General features: G+C 39.8%; 1 protein-coding gene across 2 annotated transcripts in view; it reads right to left on the minus strand.

Moving 5' to 3' along the window:
* Nucleotides 1-26,577, minus strand: part of XIRP2 (xin actin binding repeat containing 2) — a 340,525-nt gene that overhangs the window by 98,987 nt on the left and 214,961 nt on the right. For both annotated transcript variants that reach the window (XM_032637472.1, XM_032637470.1), the window contains exon 2: nt 20,105-20,258. In XM_032637472.1, the coding sequence (XP_032493363.1) occupies nt 20,105-20,258 (154 nt within the window). The remainder of the gene's footprint in view (nt 1-20,104; nt 20,259-26,577) is intronic.

Below are 26,577 nucleotides of genomic sequence, written 5' to 3' on the forward strand. Positions count from 1 at the left end.
GAAAAGATGTTATAGAAAAACGCATAGCCTCACAGTAGATATTTCTGTTTCTATTATAAAACCATTGTTTTTTAGTGCATTGAGAAGGGAACACAGGTGAAACTACGTTTCTCTTAATTTTTTCACTAGGAAATACTGCACAGAAGAGACTGTCACTAGATCTCGAAGACAATCTTTTTTTTTTTCACTGTCTTTGTGATAGTTTTTTTTTTTTTTTAAACATCTTTTTTGGGGTATAATTGTTTTACAATGGTGTGTTAGTTTCTGCTTTATAACAAAGTGAATCAGCTATACATATACATATGTTCCCATATGTCTTCCCTCTTGCGTCTCCCTCCCTCCCACTCTCCCCATCCCACCCCTCCAGGCTGTCACAAAGCACCGAGCTAGTATTCCTGTGCCTTGCGGCTGCTTCCCCCCAGCTATCTACCTTACTACGTTTGTTAGTGTGTATATGTCCATGACTCTCTCTCACCCTGTCAAAACTCACCCTTCCCCCTCCCCATATCCTCTAGTCCGTTCTCTAGTAGGTCTGCGTCTTTATTCCTGTCTTACCCCTACGTTCTTCATGACATTTTTTTCCCTTAAATTCCATATATATGTGTTAGCATACGGTATTTGTCTTTTTCTTTCTGACTTACTTCACTCTGTATGACAGACTCTAGGTCTATCCAACTCATTACAAATAGCTCAATTTCATTTCTTTTTAAGGCTGAGTAATATTCCATTGTGTATATGTGCCACATCTTCTTTATCCATTCATCCGATGATGGGTGCTTAGGTTGTTTCCATCTCTGGGCTATTGTAAATAGAGGTGCAATGAACATTTTGGTACATGACTCTTTTTGAATTTTGGTTTTCTCAGGGTATATGCCCAGTAGTGGGATTGCTGGGTCATATGGTAATTTTATTTGTAGTTTTTTAAGGAACCTCCATACTGTTCTCCATAGTGGCTGAACCAATTCACATTCCCACCAGCAGTGCAAGAGTGTCCCCTTTTCTCCACACCCTATCCAGCATTTATTGTTTCTAGATTTTTTGATGATGGCCATTCTGACTGGTGTGAGACGATATCTCATTGTAGTTTTGATTTGCATTTCTCTAATGATTAATGATGTTGAGCATTCTTTCACGTGTTTGTTGGCATTCTGTATATCTTCTTTGGAGAAATGTCTGTTTAGGTCTCGAAGACAATCTTTTTACTATGTGGATTATTGCTGCTTCCTTGCTTATTTTGCTGACACAAATTTTCTTTACATTTATCCACATATATTTTAAGAAGGATAAATTTGCGGAGACAGGGTAACAAAATGAATAACTATCATCTGGATCCCTTCATGTGCAAAAGGTAGACAATGAGTTTCTTGGAGAAATGACATCTACTAAAACTATAATGTCCAAAAGAGTGACTACTTGTATTTAAGTTAATTAAAGTGCAATAAAATTCACAATAAGTTGCTCAGTCTCACCAGCTACTTTTGAAGTGCTTAATTGACATTAGTGGTTATTGGTTAGTAGTGTTACCACATTGGACAGCATACATGTGGATCAATTTTACATCACAAAAATCACTACTCTAAAATGCCTAATTTTAAACAACAAATGAGATATGTAAATAATAATTACAGGGGGGACCTTGAAGATGGCGGAAGAGTAAGACGCGGAGATGGCCTTCCTCCCCACGGATACACCAGAAATACATCCACACGTGGAACAACTCCTACAGAACTCCTACTGAAGGCTGGCAGAAGACCTCAGACCTCCCAAAAGGCAAGAAACTCCCCACGTAACTGGGTAGGGCAAAAGAAAAAACAGAGACAAAAGAATAAGGACGGCACCTGCACCAGTGGGAGGGAGCTGTGAAGGAGGAAAAGTTTCCACACACTAGGAAGCCCCTCCGCGGGCGGAGACTGCGGGAGGCAGAGGGGGGAGTTTCGGGACCGCGGAGTAGTGCACAGCGACGGGTGCGGAGGGCAAAGCGGGGAGATTCCTGCACAGACGATCGGTGCTGACCGGCACTCACCAGCCCGAGTGGCTTGTCTGCTCACCCGCCGGGGCGGGCGGGGCTGCGAGCTGAGGCTCGGGTTTTGGTTTTGGACGGAGCTCAGGGAGAGGACTGGGGTTGGCGGCTTGAACATAGCCTGAAGGGGTTAGTGCACCACGACTAGCCGGGAGGGAGTTCGGGGAAAAGCCTGCACCGGCCGAAGAGGCAAGAGACTTTTTCTTCCCTCTTTGTTTCCTGGTGCGCGAGGAGAGGGGTTTAAGAGCGCTGCTTAAAGGAACTCCAGAGACGGGCGCGAGCCGCGGCTAAAAGCGCGAACCCCAGAGACGGGCGCGAGCCGCGGCTGAGGGCGCGAGCCCCCGAGACGGGCGCGAGCCGCGGCTGAAAGCGCAAACCCCAGAGACGGGCGCGAGCCGCGGCTAAAACCGCGGACCCCAGAGACGGGCGGGAGACGCTAAGGCTGCTGCTGCCGCCACCAAGGGGCCTGTGTGCGAGCACAGGTCACTCTCCACACCCCTCTTCCGCGGAGCCTGTGCAGCCCGCCACTGCCAGGTTCCCGGGATCCAGGGACAACTTCCCCGGGACAGCGCACGGCGGGCCTCAGGCTGGTGCAACGTCACGCCGGCCTCTGCCGCAACGTCACGCTGCCTCTGCCGCCGCAGGCCGGCCCCGCACGTAGTGCCCCTCCTTCCCCCATCCCCCAACCCCCGGCCTGAGTGAGCCGGAGGCCCCGAATCAGCGGCTCCTTTAACCCCGTCCTGTCTGAGCGAAAAAACAGACGCCCTCCAGCGACCTACACGCAAGAGGCAGGGCCAAATCCAAAGCTGAGCTCCTGTGAGCTGTGAGAACAAAGAAGAGAAAGGGAAATCTCTCCCAGCAGCCACAGAAGCAGCGGATTAAAGCTCCACAATCAACTTGATATACCCTGCATCTGTGGAATACCTGAATAGACAAGGAATGATCCCAAATTGAAGAGGTGGAATTTAGGAGCGAGATCTATGATTTTTTTCCCTTTTCCTCTTTTTGTGAATGTGTACGTGTATGCTTCTGTGTGACATCTAGTCTGTATACTCTAGCTTCCACCATTTGTCCTAGGGCTATATCCGTCCATGACTTTTTTTTAAAAATTCTTTTTCTTAATAATTAAGTTTAATTGTAATAACTTTATTATACTTTACCTTCGTTCTTTCTTTCTTTCCTTCCTTCCCTCCCTCCTTTAGACAACGAATCACCCCAAATTGAGGAGGTGGTCTCAGGGAGCAGGATTTATGATTTTTCCCCCTTTACCTCTTTTTGTGAAGGTGTATGTGTATGCTTCTGTGTAAGATTTTCTCTGTATAGCTTTGCTTCCAACATTTGTCCTAAGGTTCTATCCGTCCCTTTTTTTTTTTTCTAAATATTTTTTAATTCAATAACTATATTATACTTTATTTTATTTTTACTGTATCATCTTTCTTTCTGTCTTTTTTTCCTTCTTTCCCTCCTTCCTTCCTTCCTCCCTCCCTCCCTCCCTCCCTCCTTTCTTTCCTTCTTTGCTTCTTTCTTCCTTCCTTCCTTTCCTCCTTTCCCTCTTTCTTTACTCATACTTCTACTAATTCTCCCTACTTTTTCTCCCTTTTATTCTGAGCTGTGTGGATGAAAGGCTCTTGGTGCTCCAGCCAGGAGTCAGGGCTCTGCCTCTGAGGTAGGAGAGCCAACTTCAGGACACTGGTCAACAAGAGACCTCCCAGCTCCACATAATATTAAACGGTGGAAATATCCCAGAGACCTCCATCTTAACACCAGCACCCAGCTTCACTCAACGACCAGCAAGCCATAGTGCTGGACAACCTATGCCAAACAACTAGCAAAACAGGAACACAACCCCACCCATTAGCAGAGAGGCTGCCTAAAATCATAATAAGGCCACAGACACCCCAAAACACACCACCAGACGTGAACCTGCCCACTAGAGAGACAAGATCCAGCCTCATCCAGCACAACACAGGCACTAGTCCCCTCCACCAGGAAGCCTACACAACCCACTGAAACAACCTTAGCCACTGGAGACAGACATCAAAAACAACGGGAACTACGAACCTGCAGCCTGCAAAAAGGAGACCCCAAACACAGTAATATAAGCAAAATGAGAAGACAGAAAAACACACAGCAGATGAAGGAGCAAGATAAAAACCCACCAGACCTAACAAATGAAGAGGAAATAGGCAATCTACCTGAAAAAGAATTCAGAATAATGATAGTAAGGATGATCCGAAATCTTGGAAGTAGAATGGACAAAATGCAAGAAACAGTTAACAAGGACCTACAAGAACTAAAGATGAAACAAGCAACGATGAACAATGCAATAAATGAAATTAAAATCACTCTAGATAGGATCAATAGCAGAATAACTGAGGCAGAAGAACGGATAAGTGACCTGGAAGATAAAGTAGTGGAAATAACTACTGCAGAGCAGAATAAAGAAAAAAGAATGAAAAGAACTGAGGACAGTCTCAGAGACCTCTGGGACAACATGAAACGCACCAACATTCGAATTATAGGGGTTCCAGAAGAAGAAGAAAGAAAGAAAGGGACTGAGAAAATATTTGAAGAGATTATAGTTGAAAACTTCCCTAATATGGGAAAGGAAATAGTTAATCAAGTCCAAGAAGCACAGAGGGTCCCATACAGAATAAATACAAGGAGAAACACGCCAAGACACATATTAATCAAACTGTCAAAAATTAAATACAAAGAAAGCATATTAAAAGCAGCAAGGGAAAACAACAAATAACACACAAGGAAATCCCCATAAGGTTAACAGCTGATCTCTCAGCAGAAACCCTACAAGCCAGAAGGGAGTGGCAGGACATACTGAAAGTGATGAAGGAGAATAGCCTGCAACCAAGACTACTCTACCCAGCAAGGATCTCATTCACATTTGATGGAGAAATTAAAACCTTTACAGACAAGCAAAAGCTGAGAGAGTTCAGCACCACCAAACCAGCTTTACAACAAATGCTAAAGGAACTTCTCTAGACACGAAACACAAGAGTAGGAAATGACCTATAGTAGCGAACCCAAAACAATATATAAAATGGAAATAGGAACATACATATCAATAATTACCTTAAATGTAAATGGACTAAATGCTCCCACCAAAAGACACAGATTGGCTGAATGGATACAAAAACAAGACCCTTATATATGCTGTCTACAAGAGACCCACTTCAGACCTAGAGACACATACAGACTGAAAGTAAGGGGATGGAAAAAGATATTCCATGCAAATGGAAACCAAAAGAAAGCTGGAGTAGCAATTCTCATATCAGACAAAATAGACTTTAAAATAAGGACTATTAAAAGGGACAAAGAAGGACACTACATAATGATCAAGGGATCGATCCAAGAAGAAGATATAACAATTGTAAATATTTATGCACCCAACATAGGAGCACCTCAATACATAAGGCAAATACTAACAACCATAAAAGGGGAGATCAACAGTAACACATTCATAGTAGGGGACTTTAACACCCCACTTTCACCCATGGACAGATCATCCAAAATGAAAATAAATAAGGAAACACAAGCTTTAAATGATACATTAAACAAGATGGACTTAATTGATATTTATAGGACACTCCATCCAAAAACACCAGAATACACATTTTTCTCAAGTGCTCATGGAACATTCTCCAGGATAGATCATATCTTGGGTCACAAATCAAGCCTTGGTAAATTTAAGAAAACTGAAATTGTATCAAGTATCTTTTCCGACCACAACGCCATGAGACTAGATATCAATTACAGGAAAAGATCTGTAAAAAATACAAACACATGGAGGCTAAACAATACACTACTTAATAATGAAGTGATCACTGAAGAAATCAAAGAGGAAATAAAAAAATACCTAGAAACAAATGACAATGGAGACACAACAACCCAAAACCTATGGGATGCAGCAAAAGCAGTTCTAAGGGGGAAGTTTATAGCAATACAAGCCCACCTTAAGAAGCAGGAAACATCTCGAATAAACAACCTAACCTTGCACCTCAAGCAATTAGAGAAAGAAGAACAAAAAAACCCCAAAACTAGCAGAAGGAAAGAAATCATAAAAATCAGATCAGAAATAAATGAAAAAGAAATGAAGGAAACAATAGCAAAGATCAATAAAACTAAAAGCTGGTTCTTTGAGAAGATAAACAAAATAGATAAACCACTAGCCAGACTCATCAAGAAAAAAAGGGAGAAGACTCAAATCAATAGAATTAGAAATGAAAAAGGAGAAGTAACAACTGACACTGCAGAAATAAAAAAAATCATGAGAGATTACTACAAGCAACTCTATGCCAATAAAATGGACAATCTGGAAGAAATGGACAAATTCTTAGAAATGCACAACCTGCCAAGACTGAATCAGGAAGAAATAGAAAATATGAACAGACCAATCACAAGCACTGAAATTGAAACTGTGATTAAAAACCTTCCAACAAACAAAAGCCCAGGACCAGATGGCTTCACAGGTGAATTCTATCAAACGTTTAGAGAAGAGCTAACACCTATCCTTCTCAAACTCTTCCAAAATATAGCAGAGGGAGGAACACTCCCAAATTCCTTCTACGAAGCCACCATCACCTTGATACCAAAACCAGACAAGGATGTCACAAAGAAAGAAAACTACAGGCCAATATCACTGATGAACATAGATGCAAAAATCCTCAACAAAATACTAGCAAACAGAATCCAACAGCACATTAAAAGGATCATACCCCATGATCAAGTGGGGTTTATTCCAGGAATGCAAGGATTCTTCAATATACGCAAATCTATCAATGTGATAAACCATATTAACAAATTGAAGGAGAAAAACCATATGATCATCTCAATAGATGCAGAGAAAGCTTTCGACAAAATTCAACACCCATTTATGATAAAAACCCTCCAGAAAGTAGGTATAGAGGGAACTTTCCTAAACATAATAAAAGCCATATATGACAAGCCCACAGCAAACATCATCCTCAATGGTGAAAAACTGAAAGCATTTCCACTAAGATCAGGAACAAGACAAGGTTGCCCACTCTCACCACTCTTATTCAACATAGTTTTGGAAGTTTTAGCCACAGCAATCAGAGAAGAAAAGGAAATAAAAGGAATCCAAATCGGAAAAGAAGAAGTAAAGCTGTCACTGTTTGCAGATGACATGATACTATACATAGAGAATCCTAAAGATGCTACCAGAAAACTACTAGAGCTAATCAATGAATTTGGTAAAGTAGCAGGATACAAAATTAATGCACAGAAATCTCTGGCATTCCTATATACTAATGATGAAAAATCTGAAAGTGAAATCAAGAAAACACTCCCATTTACCATTGCAACAAAAAGAATAAAATATCTAGGAATAAACCTACCTAAGGATACGAAAGACCTGTATGCAGAAAATTATAAGACACTGATGAAAGAAATTAAAGATGATACAAATAGATGGAGAGATATACCATGTTCTTGGATGGGAAGAATCAACATTGTGAAAATGACTCTACTACCCAAAGCAATCTACAGATTCAATGCAATCCCTATCAAACTACCACTGGCATTTTTCACAGAACTAGAACAAAAAATTTCGCAATTTGTATGGAAACACAAAAGACCCCGAATAGCCAAAGCAATCTTTAGAACGAAAAAAGGAGCTGGAGGAATCAGGCTCCCTGACTTCAGACTATATTACAAAGCAACAGTAATCAAGACAGTATGGTACTGGCACAAAAACAGAAAGATAGATCAGTGGAACAGGATAGAAAGCCCAGAGATAAACCCACGCACATATGGACACCTTATCTTTGATAAAGGAGGCAGGAATGTACAGTGGAGAAAGGACAGCCTCTTCAATAAATGGTGCTGGGAAAACTGGACAGGTACATGTAAAAGTATGAGATTAGATCACTCCCTAACACCATACACAAAAATAAGCTCAAAATGGATTAAAGACCTAAATGTAAGGCCAGAAACTATCAAACTCTTAGAAGAAAACATAGGAAGAACACTCTATGACATAAATCACAGCAAGATCCTTTCTGACCCACCTCCTAGAGTAATGGAAATAAAAACAAAAATAAACAAATGGGACCTAATGAAACTTCAAAGCTTTTGCACAGCAAAGGAAACCATAACCAAGACCAAAAGACAACCCTCAGAATGGGAGAAAACATTTGCAAATGAAGCAACTGACAAAGGATTAATCTCCAAAATTTACAAGCAGCTCATGCAGCTCAATAACAAAAAAACAAACAACCCCATCCAAAAATGGGCAGAAGACCTAAATAGACATTTCTCCAAAGAAGATATACAGAATGCCAACAAACACATGAAAGAATGCTCAACATCATTAATCATTAGAGAAATGCAAATCAAAACTACAATGAGATATCATCTCACACCAGTCAGAATGGCCATCATCAAAAAATCTAGAAACAATAAATGCTGGAGAGGGTGTGGAGAAAAGGGGACACTCTTGCACTGCTGGTGGGAATGTGAATTGGTTCAGCCACTGTGGAGAACAGTATGGAGCTTCCTTAAAAAACTACAAATAGAATTACCATATGACCCAGCAATCCCACTACTTGGAATATACCCTGAGAAAACCAAAATTCAAAGAGAGTCATGTACCAAAATGTTCATTGCAGCTCTATTTACAATAGCCAGGACATGGAAACAACCTAAGCGCCCATCATCGGATGAATGGATAAAGAAGATGTGGCACATATACACAATGGAATATTACTCAGCCTTAAAAAGAAATGAAATTGAGCTATTTGTAATGAGATGGATAGACCTAGAATCTGTCATACAGAGTGAAGTAAGTCAGAAAGAAAAAGACAAATACCGTATGCTAACACATATATATGGAATTTAAGGGGAAAAAATGTCATGAAGAACCTAGGGGTAAGATAGGAATAAAGACGCAGACCTACTGGAGAACGGACTTAAGGATATGGGGAGGGGGAAGGGTGAGTTTTGACAGGGCGAGAGAGAGTCATGGACATATACACACTAACAAACGTAGTAAGGTAGATAGCTGGGGGGAAGCAGCCGCAAGGCACAGGGATATTAGCTCGGTGCTTTGTGACAGCCTGGAAGGGTGGGATGGGGAGAGTGGGAGGGAGGGAGACGCAAGAGTGAAGACATATGGGAACATATGTATATGTATAGCTGATTCACTTTGTTGTAAAGCAGAAACTAACACACCATTGTAAAGCAATCATACCCCAATAAAGATGTTTAAAAAAAAAAAAAAAATAATAATAATTACACACAAATATATATATTGCACCTACATCAATATTGTAGAAACATTAATAATTCAAAGGATTCCACCACTTAAAGAGCAGTATAAAATTTGAAAAAACAGAACACTCAATTTGTTTGTAAAATCTGTCAGAGAAGATGAATGGCCACTATAAGAATAAAGAATGAATTTAGCTTTAATGGAGCATAATAAAAAGAGAAATACAGCAGGTAAAGGTTTATCACAAAAGGATTGAAAAAGTGACTTTGGGGCTTCCCAGTGGTTGAGAGTCCGCCTGACGATGTAGGGGACTCGGGTTCGTGCCCCGGTCCGGGAAGATCCCACATGCCGCGGAGCGGCTGGGCCCGTGAGCCATGGCCGCTGAGCCTGCGCGTCTGGAGCCTGTGCTCCACGACGGGAGAGGCCACAACAGTGAGAGGCCCGCATACGGCAAAAAAAAAAAAAAAGTGACTTTGAATGTATACTTTATCTCTTAGCATTTTACATGTTGATGACTTAGAAAATTAATATTAAAATTGTGGTTTAGAGAATAAAAGTGAAAAGCAGGTAATTGTCATATAAAAATTCCAAGTAATTTAAACTTGATAAACATTACCTAATCACCTGTGGTACGTGAAGCGTCACTTGGACCAGAATTTTTCAGCAGAAAAAGTAGATGTTTTACACTATGTACAGGTGGATCAAACCTAAGTAGATCAAACCATGTAAATCAGTACCTAAGGCTCTCAGTATTCACTTTCTAACTTATCGGCTTTTAAATTTCTAAAGGAAATTCCACAAATCAGATTTTTTATATCCCTATGATACTTCCATCAAAACCATTTATATAAATTTATTTTTTTCTCATACCTATCACATCATCCAGATTTGTCAAATTATGGATTTATCACGCTTGACATTTAATTTCAAATGAGCCATGTCTTCCTAGAATCTTTGGAATAATTAACTGCTAGAGTACATACCACAGAAAATGTGAATGGAATGCACTAATGTGTACACACAGCACTGTTTTATTTGACACCTGTAGATCAGTGAGGAAATCTTAGCAAACCTAAGAAAAGGGTGGTAAGAGCAATTAAACACAACCTGAGATGGCTCATCAAACATAGAAAGGAGCCTGGGGAAATCCCAGTGCCTTTCTGTGCTTCTCCCTGGGACCTGCAGTTGAGGATAAGGGGCCTGAACTAATCCATCAGGAATCTCTCTTCCTGAGTCCTGAGATGAAACTATCAATTTACATTGATTTTACTAAATTCTAACAATGCAGGACATTAGGTAGCTACATTTTAATGATCTATTGTTAGTTTATTTTAAAAATTCTACTGTTTATGAAAGAGCTATAAATAAATAATACCTTCAAGTATGAAATGCTTGAGGCTACTTAAGCGGTTTAACTAATATGCGAGGCCATTATGTCACTCATATAATTGTATAAACTCTGACATCTTTCAGTTATCACATTTTATTCAGTCACTTGTATTTATCTTCTTGGAAAAAATTCTCTTTGCAGCAGAACAACAACATCAATATACTCTTTGGTTGTGTAGGTTTTGTCAAGATTATAAATTAACTCTAAGTATTAAAAGGGCTTATGATCATTCCATCAGAGAGAAAAATTTTAGCCACCATGGAAGAAGTAAAAGGATCCTATAATGGGACTTCCCTGGTGGCACAGCGGTTAAGAATCTGCCTGCCAACGCAGGGGACACAGGTTTGAGCCCTGGTCCGGGAAGATCCCACATGCCTCAGAGCAATTAAGCCCATGTGCCACAACTACTGAGCCTGCACTCTAGAGCACACGTGCCACAATCACTGAAGACTGCATGCCTAGAGCCTGTGCTCTGCAACAAGAGAAGCCACCGCAATGAGAAGCCCGCACACCGCAACTAAGAGTAGACCCCACTCGCTGCAACTAGAGAAAGCCCCCACGCAGCAACAAAGACCCAACACAGCCAAAAATAAATAAATAAAATAAATACATTTATAAAAAAGAAAAAAAGGATCCTATAATAAAAGAAGTTTCTCTTTTAAAAAGCAGTGATGGACTTCCCTGGTGGCACAGTGGTTGAGAGTCCGCCTGCCGATGCAGGGGACACGGGTTCGTGCCCTGGTCTGGGAAGATCCCACATGCTGCGGAGCGGCTAGGCCCGTGAGCCATGGCCGCTGAGCCTGCACGTCCAGAGCCTGTTCTCCGCAACGGGAGAGGCCACAACAGTGAGAGGCCGGCGTACTGCAAAAAAAAACAAAAAACAAACAAACAAAAAAACCCAGTGATGCATAGGGATTAGAGTTCTTGGGCAATGTGCAGATAAAATTAAAATGAAGTTGGTTGCTATCATCATCTTTAGTGCAATTTCCCTACAATGTTTTTTTTTCAGTATACCTGGAAATTTAAATCTGTGATCACTCTTAAATTTGTCATATCTCTTTTAAAAAAATACATCTTTATTGGATTACAATTGCTTCACAATACTGTGTTAGTTTCTGTTGCACAACAAAGAGAATCAGACATATGCATACACATGTCCCCATATCCCCTTCCTCTTGAGGCTCCCTCCCATCCTCCCTATCCCACCCCTCTAGGTCATCGCAAAGCACCGATCTCCCTTTGCTATTCTGCGGCTTCCCACCAGCCAACTACTTTACATTTGGTAATGTATATACGCCGATGCTACTCTCACTTTGCCCCAGCTTCACTGACCCACCCCATGCTATCAAGTCCATTCTCTGTGTCTACCTCTTTATTCCTGCCCTGCAACTAGGTTCATCAGTATCAATTTTTTTTTTTGGGGGGTACGTGGGCCTCTCACTGTTGTGGACTCTCCCGTTACGGAGCACAGGCTCCGGACACGCAGGCTCAGCAGCCATGGCTCACGGGCCCAGCCGCTCCGCGGCATGTGGGATCTTCCCGGACCAGGGCACGAACCCGTGTCCCCTGCATTGGCAGGCGGACTCTCAACCACTGCGCCACCAGGGAAGCTCTCAATTTTGTTTTTTAAATTCCATATATATGCGTTAGCATACAGTATTGGTTTTTCCCTTTCTGACTTTCTTCACTCTGTATGACAGACTCTAGGTCCATCCACCTCACTACAAATAACTCAATTCCATTTCTTTTAATGCCTCAGTAATATTCCGTTGTATATGTGTGCCACATTTTCTTTATCCATTCATCTGTCAGTGGACATTTAAGTTGCTTCCATGTCCTGGCTATTGTAAATAATGCTTCAATGAACATTGTGGTGCATGTCTCTTTTTGAATTATGGTTTTCTCAGGGTATATGCCCAGGAGTGGGATTGCTGGGTCATATGGTAGCTCTATTTTTAGTTTTTTAAGGAACCTCCCTACTGTTCTCCATAGTGTTTGTATCAATTTACATTCCCAACAGGGCAAGATGATTCCCTTTTCTCCACACTCTTTCCAGCACTTATTTTTTCTAGCTTTTTTTGATAATGGCCATTCTGACCAGTATGAGGTGATACCTCATTGTAGTTTTGATTTGCATTTCCCTAATAATTAGTGATGTTGAGTATCTCTTCATGTGCCTCTTGGCCATGTGTATGTCTTCCTTGGTGAAATGTCTATTTAGGTCTTCCACCCTTTTTTTAACTGGATTGTTTGTTTATTTGATATTGAGCTCCATGAGCTGTTTGTATATTTTGGAGATTAATCCTTTGTCTGTTGTTTCATTTGCAAGTATTATCTCCCATTATGAAGGTTGTCTTTTTGTCTTGTTTATGGTTTCCTTTGTTGTTCAGAAGCTTTTAATTTTCATTAGGTCTCATTTGTTATTTTTGTTTTTATTTTTGTTACTCTAGGAGGTGGGTCAAAAAAGATCTTTTATAGTGTCTGGTCTTACATTTAAGTCTTTAATCCATTTGGAGTTTATTTTTGTGTATGGTGTTCGGTAGTGTTCTAATTTCATTCTTTTACATGTAGCTGTCCAGTTTTCCCAGCACCATTTGTTGAAGAGGCTGTCTTTTCTCCATTGTATGTTCTTGCCACTTTTGTTGTAAATTAGGTGTCCATATGTGTATGGGTTTACCACTGGGCATTCTATCCTGTACCATTGATCTATATTTCTTTTTTTGTGCCAGGACCATACTGTTTTGATTACTGTAGCTTTGTGGCATAGTTTGAAGTCAGAGAGCCTGATTCCTCCAACTCTGTTTTTCTTTCTCAAGATTGCTTTGGCTATTCAGGGTCTTTTGTGTTTCCATACGAATTGTAAGATTTTTTTGTTCTAATCCTGTGAAGAATGCCATTGGTAGTTTGATAGGGATTGCATTGAATCTGTAGATTGCTTTGGGTAATAGAGTCATATTCACAATATTGATTCTTCCAATCCAGGAACATGGAATATTTCTCCATCTGTTTATGTCATCTTTGATTTCTTTCATCAGTGTTCTATAGTTTTCTGAGTACAAGTTTTTTGCCTTCTTAGGCAGGTTTATTCCTAGGTATTTTATCCCTTTGTTGCAATGGTAAATGGGAGTGTTTCTTTAATTTCACTTTCTGATTTTTCATTGTGGGTGTATAGGAATGCCAGAGATTTCTGCATTAATTTGGTATTCTGCAACCTTACCAAATTCATTGATTTCTAGTAGTTTTCTGGTGGAATCTTTAGGATTTTCTATGTAAAGTATCATGTCATCTGCAAAAAGTGACAGTTTTACTTCTTTTCCAATTTGTATTCCTTTTATTTATATTCCTTCTCTGATTTCCATGGCTAGGACTTCGGCAAGAATGGACATCCTTGACTTGTTCCTGATCTTAGTGGAAATGCTTTTAGTTTTTCACCATTGAGTATAATGCTTGCTGCAGGTTTGTCATATATGGCCTTTATTATGTTGAGGTAGGCTCCCTCTATGCCCACTTTCTGGAGAGTGTTTATCATAAATTGGTGTGGAATTTGTCAAAAGCTTTTTCTACATCTATTGAGATGATCATATGGTTTTTATTCCTTAATTTGTTAATGTGGTGTATCACAATGATTGATTTGCGTATATTGGTGAATCCTTGTGTCCCTGCGATAAATCCCACTTGATCATGGTGTATGATTCTTTTAATGTGCTTAATGGATTTTGTTTGCTGGTATTTTGTTCAGGATTTTAGCATCTATGTTTATCAGTGATATTGGTCTAGAATTTTCTTTTTTGTGATATCTTTTTCTGGTTTTGGTATCAGGGTGGTGGTGGCTTTGTAGAATGAATTTGGGAGTGTTTCTCCCTCTGCAATTTTTTGGAAGAGTTTGAGAAGGATTGGTGTTATCTTTTCTCTAAATGTTTGATAGAATTCACCTGTGAAGCCATCTGGTCCTGGAGTTTTGTTTGTTGGAAGATTTCTAATTACGGTTTCAATATCATTACTTGTGATAGGTCTGTTTATATTTTCTAATTCTTGCTGTTCAGTCTTGGAAAATTGTACCTTTCCAAGAATTTGTCCATTTCTTCATGGTCATCCATTTTATTGGCATATAGTTGTTTGTAGTAGTCTCTTATAATCCTTTTTATTTCTGCAGTGTCAGTTGTGATTTTTCCCTTTTCATTTCTAATTTTATTGATTTGCATCCACTCCCTTTGTTTCTTGATGAGTCTGGCTAAGAGTTTATCAATTTTGTTTACCCTCTCAAAGAACCAGCTTTTAGTTTTATTGATCTTTGCTATTGTTTTCTTCGTTTCTATTTTATTTATTTCTGCTCTGATCTTTATGATTTCTTTCCTTCTACTGACTTTGGGTTTTCTTTGTTCTTCTTTCTCGAGTTGTTTTAAGTGTAGGGTTAGATTGTTTATTTGAGATTTTTCTTGTTTCTTGAGATGAGACTGAATTGCTATAAACTTCCTTCTTAGAATTGCTTTAGCGGCATCCCATAGGTTTTGGGTAATTGTGTTTTTGCTGTCATTTGTTTCTATGTATTTTTTTATTTCTTCTTTGCTTTCTCAGTGATCTCTTGGATATTTTGTAGCACATGTTTAGCCTCTATGTATTTGTGTTTTTTTAACTGTTTTTTTCCTGTAATTGATTTCCAATCTCATAGTGTTCTGGTCAGAAAAGATGCATGATATGATTTCAATTTTCTTAAATTTACCAAGGCTTGACTTGTCACCCAAGATGTGATGTATCCTGGAGAATGTTCTATGTGCACTTGAGAAGAAAGTGTATTCTGCCACTTTTGGGTGGACTGTTCTATAAATATCAATTAGATCCATCTGGTCTATTGTAGCATTTAAAGCTTGTGTTTCTGTATTTATTTTCTGTTTGGATGATCTGTCCATTGGTGTAAGTGGGGTGTTAAAGTCCCCTACTATTATTGTGTTACTGTTGATTTCTCCTTTCATTGTTGTTAGCATTTTCCTTGTGTATTGATGTGCTCCTATGTTGGGTGCATAAACATTTATAATTGTTATATCTTCTTCTTGGATTGATCCTTTGATCATTATATCTTGTCCTTCCTTATCTCTTGTAATAATCTTTATTTTAAAGCCTATTTTATCTTATACGAGTATTGCTACTCCAGCATTATTCTGATTTCAATTTGCATGGAATATCTTTTTCCATCCCTTCACTTTCAGTCTGTATGTGTCCCTGGATCTGAAGTGGGTCTCTTATAGACAGCATATATATGGGTTTTGTTTTTGTATCCATTCAACCAGTCTGTGTCTTTTGTTTGGGGCATTTAATCCATTTACATTCAAGGTTATCATCGATATGTATGTTCCTATTACCATTTTCTTAATTGTTCTGGGTTTGTTTTTTTGGGTCTTTTTCTTCTCTTGTGTTTCCTGCTTAGAGAAGTTTCTTTAGCATTTGTTGTAAATGTTGTAAAGCTGGTTTGGTGGTGCTGAATCCTGTTAGCTTTTGCTTGTCTGAAAAGCTTTTGACTTCTCCATAGAATCTGAATGAGATCGTTGCTGGGTAGAGTAATCTTGCTTGTAGGTTTTTCTCTTTCATCACTTTAAGTATATCCTACCACTCCCTTCTGGCCTGCAGAGTTTCTGCTGAAAAATCAGCTGATAACCTTATGGGGATTCCTTTGTATGTTATTTTTTGTTTTTCCCTTGCTGCTTTTAATATTTTTTCTTTGAATTTAATTTTTGTTAGTTTGATTAATACATGTCTTGTTGTGTTTTTCCTAGGGTTTATCCTGTATAGTACTCTCTGTGCTTCCTGGACTTGGGTGACTATTTCCTTTCCCATGTTAGGGAAGTTTTCCACTATAATCCCTTCAAATATTTTCGCAGACCCTTTCTTTTTCTCTTCTTCTTCTGGGATCCCTACAATTCGAATGTTGGTGCATTTACTGTTGTCCCAGATGTCTCTGAGATTGTCTTCAATTCTTTTCATTCTTTTTTCTGCTCCTTGGCAGTTATTTCCACCATTTTATCTTCCAGCTCACTTATTCGTTCTTCTGCCTCTGTAATTCTGTTATTGATTCCTTCTAGTGTATTTTTCATTTCTGTTATTGTGTTGTTCATCTCTGTTTGTTTGTTGTTTAGTTCTTCTAGATTCTTGTTAAACATTTCTTGTATTTTCTCAATCTGTGCTTCCATTCTATTTCTGAGATTCTGGATAATCTTTACTATCATTACTCTGAATTCTTTTTCAGGGAGATTACCTATATCCTCTTCATTTATTTGATCTTGCAGGTTTTTAACTTGCTCCTTCATCTATGACGTATTTTTTTGCCTTTTTTTTTTTTTTTGCGGTACGTGGGCCTCTCACTGTTGTGGCCTCTCCCGCTGCAGAGCACAGGCTCTGGATGCACAGGCTCAGCAGCCATGGCTCATGATGGACCCAGCTGCTCCACGGCATGTGGGATCTTCCCGGACCGGGGCATGAACCCATGTCCCCTGCATTGGCAGGCAGACTCTCAACCACTGTGCCGCCAGGGAAGCCTTTTTTTTTTTTTTTTTTATGCTTGGGATTGTGTTCCTGTTTTACTGGTTGTTTGGCCTGAGGCTTCCAACACTGGAACTTGTAGGCTATTGGTAGAGCTAGGTCTTGGTGCTGAGATGAGGAACTCTGTGAGACCACACTCTGATGAATATTCCCTGGATTCTGAGGTTCTCTGTTAATCCAGTGTTTTGGACTCAGAGCTCCCACTGCAGGAGCTTCCACCCGACCCCAGGCTCGTGAATCAAGATCCCACAAGCCACGTGGAGCAGCAAAAAAAAAAAAAAAAGAGAATAGCAAAGTAAAAAATTAAATTAGACTAAGAACTAACAGATATGGTAGAAAGAATGTAAAAATAAAAATATAGATGAATCAACAGCCAGAATGTACAACAGTACCACAGTAGTAAAAAAGAGGAGGAAGGAAAAAAAAAAGGGCAGGGTTGAGGGGTAAGGGAGTGGGAGGGAGAAGGACTCAGCTGTGGAGAGTGGGCTCTAAACAAGGGCGAGGTTTGGGCGGTGGGCAGAGCCAATGCTCAGGACCCACAGGGCTGGAAAATGCCCTATGGGATATAGGGGGTGGGGCTTAGGCTCAAGGAACAGAAGGGGCCCAGGCTTGCCCCACTCCTGGTGTTAGAGGACAGGGGACCTCACCTGGGAGCCCAGCAGGCTTCCTGGGCTCAAGTGGGCGGGGCAAACACCATCCTCACTTCTGCTCCTCCGGTCTGGGGTCTGGGAGGGCCCCTCCCGCCTGCCTCTCCCGTTCTCCCCTAGGCCTCCCTCCTATGCCCCCAAGGACCCACGTGACCTGAAGGCAGCTTTGGAGGGCAGGGGATTGGCCTGGGAGCTCAGCAGGCTCCCCAGGCTGAGTGGGCAGGGCAATCGCCCTCTCCTCTTCTCCTGCTCCTCCCACAGGGCCCCTCCCACCTGCCTCTCCTGTTCTCCCTTCAGACTCCCTCCTATGCCCCCATGACCCACGCAGCCTGGATGGGGCTTTGGAGGGGTGGGAAGTGGATTGGGAGTTCAGCAGCCTCCCCAGCCTGAGTGGGCCAGGCGATTGCCCTCCACTCCTCTCCCACGGTTCCTAGAGAGTCCCTCCCACCTGTCTCTCCTGATCTCCCTGGCCTCAGGGGTGTGGATCTTGTCTGGCCTCCACTTCTCCTCCCCCTTTTGTCCCCCTACATCCTACCAGTTCACTCTGGGGTTCCTCCTGTCTCCTTGGGGGTCAGAGTTCCTCGCTAGCTGCCGGCAGGCACCCTAGTTGTGGGGAGACGCTAACTCCGCATCTTCCCACACCACCATCTTGACTCCTCCCCTCTAAGTCATATCTTGAAACTAAATTATAGCTGCCCTCCAAGACTGCCTTTTCTAAGCTTGTAAATTAAAGAGACTTTTAAGAAGCTTTGCAGGGGAACCAAAGAAAACACGGGACAGGAGAAGTAGGGTGAGATGAGAGTTGTTTATCTCATGTAACTTTGATCAGTTTGCCAACCTCATATACACCTGCCTGTGCTAAGATCTCCACAGGCCAGCATCATCAGAACATAAATCATTCCCTAAAGCTTCCCTGTTTTTGGCCTCTGCTAATCTAATTCTTTTCCATTCAGCCAAGTGCACACAAAGTTTAATCACAAGGCTAGAAATATGTGGAGTAAATTCTTCAAGACTGATACTAATCCTATTAGGAAATCAATTGGGCATACCAAAATTAATTGAAAATGAAAAGAGAGATTGAGATTCTAATTTGAAGGTATTTAGAGACCACGCTTGGCCCATCCTTAGAAAACTCCCCTTTATTCTTTCCACACCACCTCCCACTGCAAATTACATACTTAAACCAATTGGAAACAGAATGGGCTAAATCATATGTAAATCATTCTGAGGTTCAGCCTGTACTATCACAGAGTGTAGCTTCTCAAACTTTAACGTGCACACGAATCATTTGAGGATCTTGTTAACATGCTGATTCTGATTCAGTAGGATTGGTGAGGGGCCCAAGGTTCTGCATTTCTAATATGCCTCCAGGTGATGCTCCTGGTCTGATTCACAGAAGACATTTTGAATAGCAAAGTTTTAAAGTAGAGTATCATTTGCTTTCCAAAATTGTGACCTGTCTGTCATATTCCAAAGACTATTCCACATTGCTCATGTTGACTGGTAACTTGATGGCTGGCTATATATAAATATATATATCAAAGAATGTCCTAAAAGTTGTACTAATTATGAGCTTTAACAAACATCACAAATACTATAATATGCATTACTTGGCTAAAATGGAAAAACCCAGAATGTGACTAATCAGAAATGATAAATGATATCTGTATTTTATAATAAATTATTTATATTTTGCACTTCTGTCATAGTTGAAATTATATTGATAGTGTAATTTCTAACATATGAGCTAGTGACTTTTTAATGACATTTGTAAAACAATCAAATTTAAGAGGTTTTCCCTTAAATTATGACACTCTCATGTCACTTTTTATTCTGAATTCATTAAGCACATTAAGTTTAATTGTCTGAAAAAGAGATGCTGAAGGCATTAAATTTTTTTTGTTTTGCCATCAACAATTACTTATATTTTATCCTTTTATTTCCCATAGAGAGACAAATATGTTTTCCTTTCTTTCACAAAAGGAAAAGTCAAATAACGGTCAAATGCATTGCTCCAAAAGCATAATACAGAAAATGCTTATTGTACTGATTTATACTTAATTAAAATATATTTTACTTTTAAAAATTAAAGCAAATATGGTATAGAGAGAAGTATTTAAATATACCTTCCTTTTTTCCCCCTGAATTGTGTTTCTTGAGCTATTCCTTCCCAATTTTTAAACAAAACTTTTTAAGGTTTTATTTATTAACCACTCATGCTGTATAATATATAATGCCAAGAAATCACATCAAAATATTATGCTAACCTTCAAAGATGTGGCTGTGACCACTTTCAGGTGACATCTTGTCAAAAGGTGTTTCCTCACCTTTCTTGTCTGAATCTTTCACAGAATCATCGGACTGGCTCCCAGGCTGACTCTTAAATGTTGGTGAGTACAAATTTCTCTCAATTTCCACTTCCTGTTAGAAGACATTAAAGGGATGTGTGTTAAAGCTATCAGTGGGAAACAGATGTGGTTTTTAGGGGGTTTAGAAGGCGGGAGTGAGGGAGGGAGGAGGTTTCTATGAGTGATGCTTTCCAATATGCTTCGGGTAAAACGTTGATAACTTAGCCAAGAATGGCAAACACATATCTGACGCTTAGTTTACTTTTCTGCCACAGGTTCCACTTCTGAATTAGCTTTTCTTTCATGTGGCTTTTTTTGCTCTCATAAAAGAGAGAAAGTGGAAATAAGAGTCAAAATACAACATAATATAAGTTAATAGATGCAACTTCCTAAGGCCTGAGAAATGTCCATAAGGGATTTCAAAAAATAGCTATATATCCACATTATATGCTTAAGACAGAAGGAAATGAGTTTTTCTTTAATGTCATGCTCATCCTATGGTGATAAACTTAGTAATTACAGAGCTCCCAAACCTATTCAGCTACCATACAAAAGTACAGTTTGGCATTTCATAGAGATTATGAAATTACTTCTTTGAGACAGTAATTCAAAATTGGAGAGAGAAAAGTTTCCCAATGGAAAAAAGTATAAAGGATATTTCGAATACAGGGAGTCTAGTGTTTCTTGTTTTATAAATTAATACAATCCAATAAAACAAACCAATCAATCAGACTAATTATTTTGAATAAAAAATTTTGAAAAATAAGTAAATTAGCCAAGACAACTTGAGAAGCAAAGTGTATTTTTTTTAAATCAAGTAATATATTGAAAAAGGTTTTAATAGCTACTCACAAGTTTTATATTTTTGTACATGAGGTGGTATTTTCTAAACAACAACCATTCAGACAAAGATGTGATAAATTGCTCTTCACTTTTGTTACATTTTAAATACACTGGCATGAATGAGTCAAGTTTGAGAGACAGCTAAAAACTCTAAAACATTTCTTAGAGTAGGTATATTTCCTGTATCTATGATATGGTTAGAAAGGCAATGCTTTCAGATAAATAACCTCTTAACTTCTTAGCATGTTTATGTTTTCTAATTTTCACACACAGAATATATATATATATACAGATACTACATACATAATATATATACTACATACATACAATATATAATTAGAAAATATTGGAATGTGTTTAATCATCTCATCTTTAAATATCCCCCCCACCCCCAGTATATGATATATACTATCTTTACTGTGAATGTTTAACTGGAACTAAAAACATTTACAGGAGTAAAACAAAGGAAAAGAAGTTTCCATTTTTTTCAAGGCATTGCCTTTAACATTTGTGTTTCCAACTATTAGCAAAAACCCAAAGGTTCATAACAGCAGTTTGCTTTATGTTGTCAAGATACAGTGTCAGACAAGCCACGGCATGTGGCATGAGCTCCTGAACTAGTGGACGAGCACAGAATTCCCAACTCAGTTCAGTCTGGTGTCCTCTCCCACTGTCACACGAAGTGACTCTATGAAATGGATGCGATATGTTTATTTGCTCTTGTTTCAGCAATTTAATCCAATTCCTAGCACTGGCAAAAATAAACTAAGTTAAATAAAGAAAAAATCAAGATGCCTCAAAAAGTAGTGATTCTTGTTCAGAAAATTTTTGTTTTGACAAAGGGCGGAATGCTGAACATGGTCCACGAACTTGATAGATAATGTGAAAGTATCGTCTCTCTGTTTCATATAGAAACATGAAATGTGATTTGGTAAAATCATTTAAGCAAATTTCAGGCAGTGATGACACTAACTTATGCTATATTGATATTCTCAACTCCGAATTCACAACTATCAAAAGTACCTCACATATTGAGGCAGTAAGGGGCCCCGCAGACAATCCACAAACGAAAATAGTAGACCCATTTCTACTCCTTGATCATCAGATCCAAGTCAGTCTGTGGCAAGTTCCTTAGCACCCTGGCAAGTGGTAAGAAGGGGCCTGTGTAGAAAAGAACTTCTTAGATAAGGTTGAATTGAGCTATCTCTAATCAAAGCAATGATCTGCTTTAAAATCTTTTAATCTGTCTTATGCACTGTGCTTCTACAAAAGATTTACTCTGAGTGAAAATCTACAGGCTTAAACAAATGCACCCAACACCACTTTAGAGGGGAAAAACACCACAGCTTTTGATTATGAGAAACCTGGATTCAAGCCTTCCCTTCACTACTTATTAGCTGCGTGACTTTCTTCAGGTCACTTGATACATCTGGGACTAAGTTTTCTCGTATGTTATAGGAAGAGATTTAGTCAGTGAACATCTAACCTCCAACAATCAACCATTCGTAGTGCAATTTCATTTGAAATTAAATAAAACAAAATAAAGGAGTATGATTCATTTGTTGTAGCTTCCAGTCTAGTAAGGGAGACAAAGCGTAGTAAAGCACATAAATAAATGTAAATATGCAACTATGTACAGATTACGGAGGAGAGATACATACACTCTGAGCACCTAAAATAGAGGAATTAGCCTAGTGAGAAAAGTCATAAAAAGCCACCCTGGGGAAAAGATCTTCAGCTGATATTTGAAGGATAAATATCCTACTTTGGCAAAATCTACTCTAGAGGTAGGCTGAGCTTTTCACGCTGCAGACCTGATTCTGTCATGTGTGCAAATGTACACACTCACACACACACACAAATGGCTGAAAATTCTTCAGTAACTCCTCACTCAGCTAAGATCATAATAGTTTGTATGTCCCTTCACTGGCACCACTGACATTTTGAACCAGATAATTCTTTCTTGTGAGGGGCCTATTCTGTACATTGTAGGATGTTTAGCAGCCTTCCTCCTTTTTGCCCGCTAGATGCTAGTAACGCTGCCCCCTAGCTGTGACCATTAAGGTGTGTTCAGACATTGTCAAATCTCCGGTGGGGAGCAAAGTCACCCTTGGTTAAGAGCCACTGCTCAAGAGCTGGATGGACTGGAGGAAGGTCAATATGTACATGAGAAGATCAATTATGAGAGTATGGTAGTGCTCCAGGCAAGCAACGACAAAGAGTGGTGATAGAAATAAAGAGAAGTGAACTAAATGGAAAGCTATTTAGGATGTAAAACTGACAAGACTGGATAATGGGCTGAATCTGAGGTTTGAGAAAGACAGAGAATTTCATTTTTCTTTCTGGCGTACACAGCTAACTGAGTCGTGGTATGATTAAGTAATGTCAGAGCACCAGAAGAAGCCTGATTTGGGAGAAAGGAAAGACCATGAATTGGGTACCAAGATGTTCAAAAGACATTGGATTGGTAGTCCTGGAGCTCAGTGGAGAGGTCTTAACTGAACAAGTAATTTGTGAGTCATCTGAGTTATAGTGGTTGGTAATTGAAACAGGAGGTGTGAATGAAGCTGCTTCAAGTGTGATGAGGAAAATGTCCAGAGCCAAGCCTTGAGAAATGCTGACATTTAATATGATGGCAGAGGAGCAAAAGTAAACAAGAAGAAGGATGGAAGAAAATTAGAAGCGAAGAATATTGTTAACAATATTTAATTCTTACTGAGAGTAGAAATTAGATAGGAACTTAAATATAATATATCCTTTGAGTTTAGCAACATGCATATAACCTGTAGAGCAAAACTGTTTTGGTGGAAGTAAAAAGACTGGAAGGCAGATCGAACTGGTGAAGGGTTAACTGACAGATAGCGGGTGAAGATAATTTCTTGAATAGTTTAGTGTTAAAGTGAAGGGGAGAAATAGAGCAGTAACTTGAGAGACGTGTTTTGCTTATGTTGGTGGTAAAGAGAGAGACTTGCATATGTTGAAAAGTCAATTGAAGGGATTAGTGAGTTGGAGAGGTTGGCTGTGCTGAGGAGAGAAGGAAAAATCAATGATGTAAAATCCCTAAGAGGGGCAAGAAGATGGCATCCAAAGCGCAGAATCAAATATAACACAAAGATAGGAGAACATAAAGCATTCTGGTTGTCACTGATGGGAAGGAAGGTGAAGTTACCATAGATATAGGTGATTTGTATGCTTGGAAGCTTGAAGACAGGGACATACCAATCTGAAATTGTCTGTTTTCTCTGTTAGGATGTGAGGTCTGAAGAAACTGGGAGGAGTATTGGGAAGACAGTGAAGAAAGTTTAATTTCATTGCTGTGGGGTATGGGAAGTGAGATGAGCAGACAGAAATGGCCATGCCTAATGCAGCACTGGGTGCCCATTTGAGGTTAGTAATGTCAAGTTTACAGGGCTATTGTTAGGTGTTATTGAGTGAATTTGTCTGAAATTTCTCCACAGTTCTACTTTAGACAATGAGAAAGTGGATAGCTGCTGACTTCAGCCAGATAGATAGAGGTTTTGTGAGGAACAAATAAAAAGAAAATGGTTATTGTAGGGTAGTCTAAGGTGTGGGAGGGGAGAGGCATTAGGGAATTTAGGTTACCATCAAGAGAAATAAGAGAGCGATTGAAATGATACACCACGGCATGCAAGATGGATCGAAAGGGAAGAAAGTAAAGGAACGGTGGATCAGAAGACAGAAAAAGAATCAACACACTCACTCTTGGTGAGTTTAAAGAACACTTGTATGTACTGTGAATACTTGGCAAAGCAAATTGGAAAGAAAGGCAAATGAGCTGTTCGCTTTACTGATTTGGGAAGTAGAACAGTTACAGTCGCTAGGATCCATTTGTGACCATAAAAATGGAAGCTAACGTGGAGTAGAGGAAAAAGTTGTTAGATAAGAGGAAAGCTAGGAACTCAGAGGCTATGATATCTCAGGTTAATGGAAGGGCTTGGAAGGCTGAGAAAGACTGTAAGTTAAGTCTCAGCCTCCCTGGTAAGCGAGAGAACCTTAACTGAAATTTAATAAATAACAGTGATGAAGGGGGACAAGATGGTACACCTGACTGCCATGAGCCTCAGATGATCACAGTTTTTAACAAGAGAGTGGGAGAGCAGTGGCCAGAAAGAACAATGGCCTCAAAATACACAAGGAGGATTCAAGGATGATGGTTTTTCAAGGGAGAGTCCTGCTCCTGTTAAGGCAAGGAAGTAGAAAAAGCATTTGTGGAAGAGGTTGAGGGTAGAGAGGAGGTTGCTGATGATGGACAAGTAGCTCCAGAAGCACTGGTGCAAGCTCTGGTTTAAATAATATCCAAATAAATAAAATCTCTCAATAATGTTTATAATCTTTTCTAGCTTTAAAACACCTTGAAACCAGGAAAGACATGGAAAATAGGAGAAATTTAAGCTTAAAAGAGAATGAAAACCTTTTTTTTTTACATACATTTATTTCTTTAACATGATATATAATTATTATCTTAGAAGATAAAATATGTATATTTAAAAGTGTCAGAATGGAAAATGCCAACTTTTAATCACAATCTAGCACCTACTCCCCAAGAGAACACGGAGCTATATAAGATCACCTAAAATGGTCAGAACATCTTCCCAGGCATTTCAAAGGAAAGTGGTTTGCCTTATTACTTTGTATTTTTTCCTCTCAGTATGGGTTCATGAGTGACAAGGTCACTGAGGTGGGAGGGGGTGGAAGGTGAGCAGGGACTAATAAAATGAGAATGTTTGGACTTGTCTATATTTAAAGTGCTGAGCTAGCTCATGTACATTCCCGACTCAGTGGGTTCTTGCCTTTAGAGAAATAAAAAGGAAGTTTTATGCCGACATAAAGAAAAGGCCAGAAAGAAAGGGAAATTATCAAAATACAAGAGACAAGTGAAGAAACCTCCGCATGATGAATTCTGCTAACTTGAGGGAAAAGGAGAACTCCAATCACGGCTTGAAGACTTCATGAGTGAACAATTCTCCTGAAGGTTTATAATCCCTTTTTCCCAACCCCTTTCCTGGAAGGTTTTACCTTCTCCCTCTGTGTATTTTTTCTTTTTTAATTAATTAATTAATTAATTAATTTTTGTCTGCGTTGGGCTTTGTTGTTGTGCACGGGCTTTCTCTAGTTGCGCGAGCGGGGGCTACTCTTTGCTGTGGTACGTGGGCTTCTCATTGTCGTGGCTTCTCTTGTTGCGGGCTCTAGGTGCGCAGGCTTCAGTAGTTGTGGCACGTGGGCTCAGTAGTTGTGGATCTCGGGCTCTAGAGTGCAGGCTCAGTAGTTGTGGCGCACAGGCTTAGTTGCTCCGCAGCACGTGGGATCTTCCCCGGCCAGGGCTCAAACCTGCGTCCCTTGCATTGGCAGGCAGATTCTTAACCACTGTGCCACGACGGAAGCCCCAGCCCCCTGTATTAAAAATATCATTTCCCTCGTAACACAACTCAGTGCAGCCTTCTCTACGAAGTTCCTTCAATCACTCCATTCCACAGCATCTTTCATCCATTCAACATACTTTTGAACATTTATTATGTCTCAAGCACTGT

This window comes from Phocoena sinus, chromosome 7 (genome assembly GCF_008692025.1).
Source record: "Phocoena sinus isolate mPhoSin1 chromosome 7, mPhoSin1.pri, whole genome shotgun sequence".
Lineage (NCBI taxonomy): Eukaryota > Metazoa > Chordata > Mammalia > Artiodactyla > Phocoenidae > Phocoena > Phocoena sinus.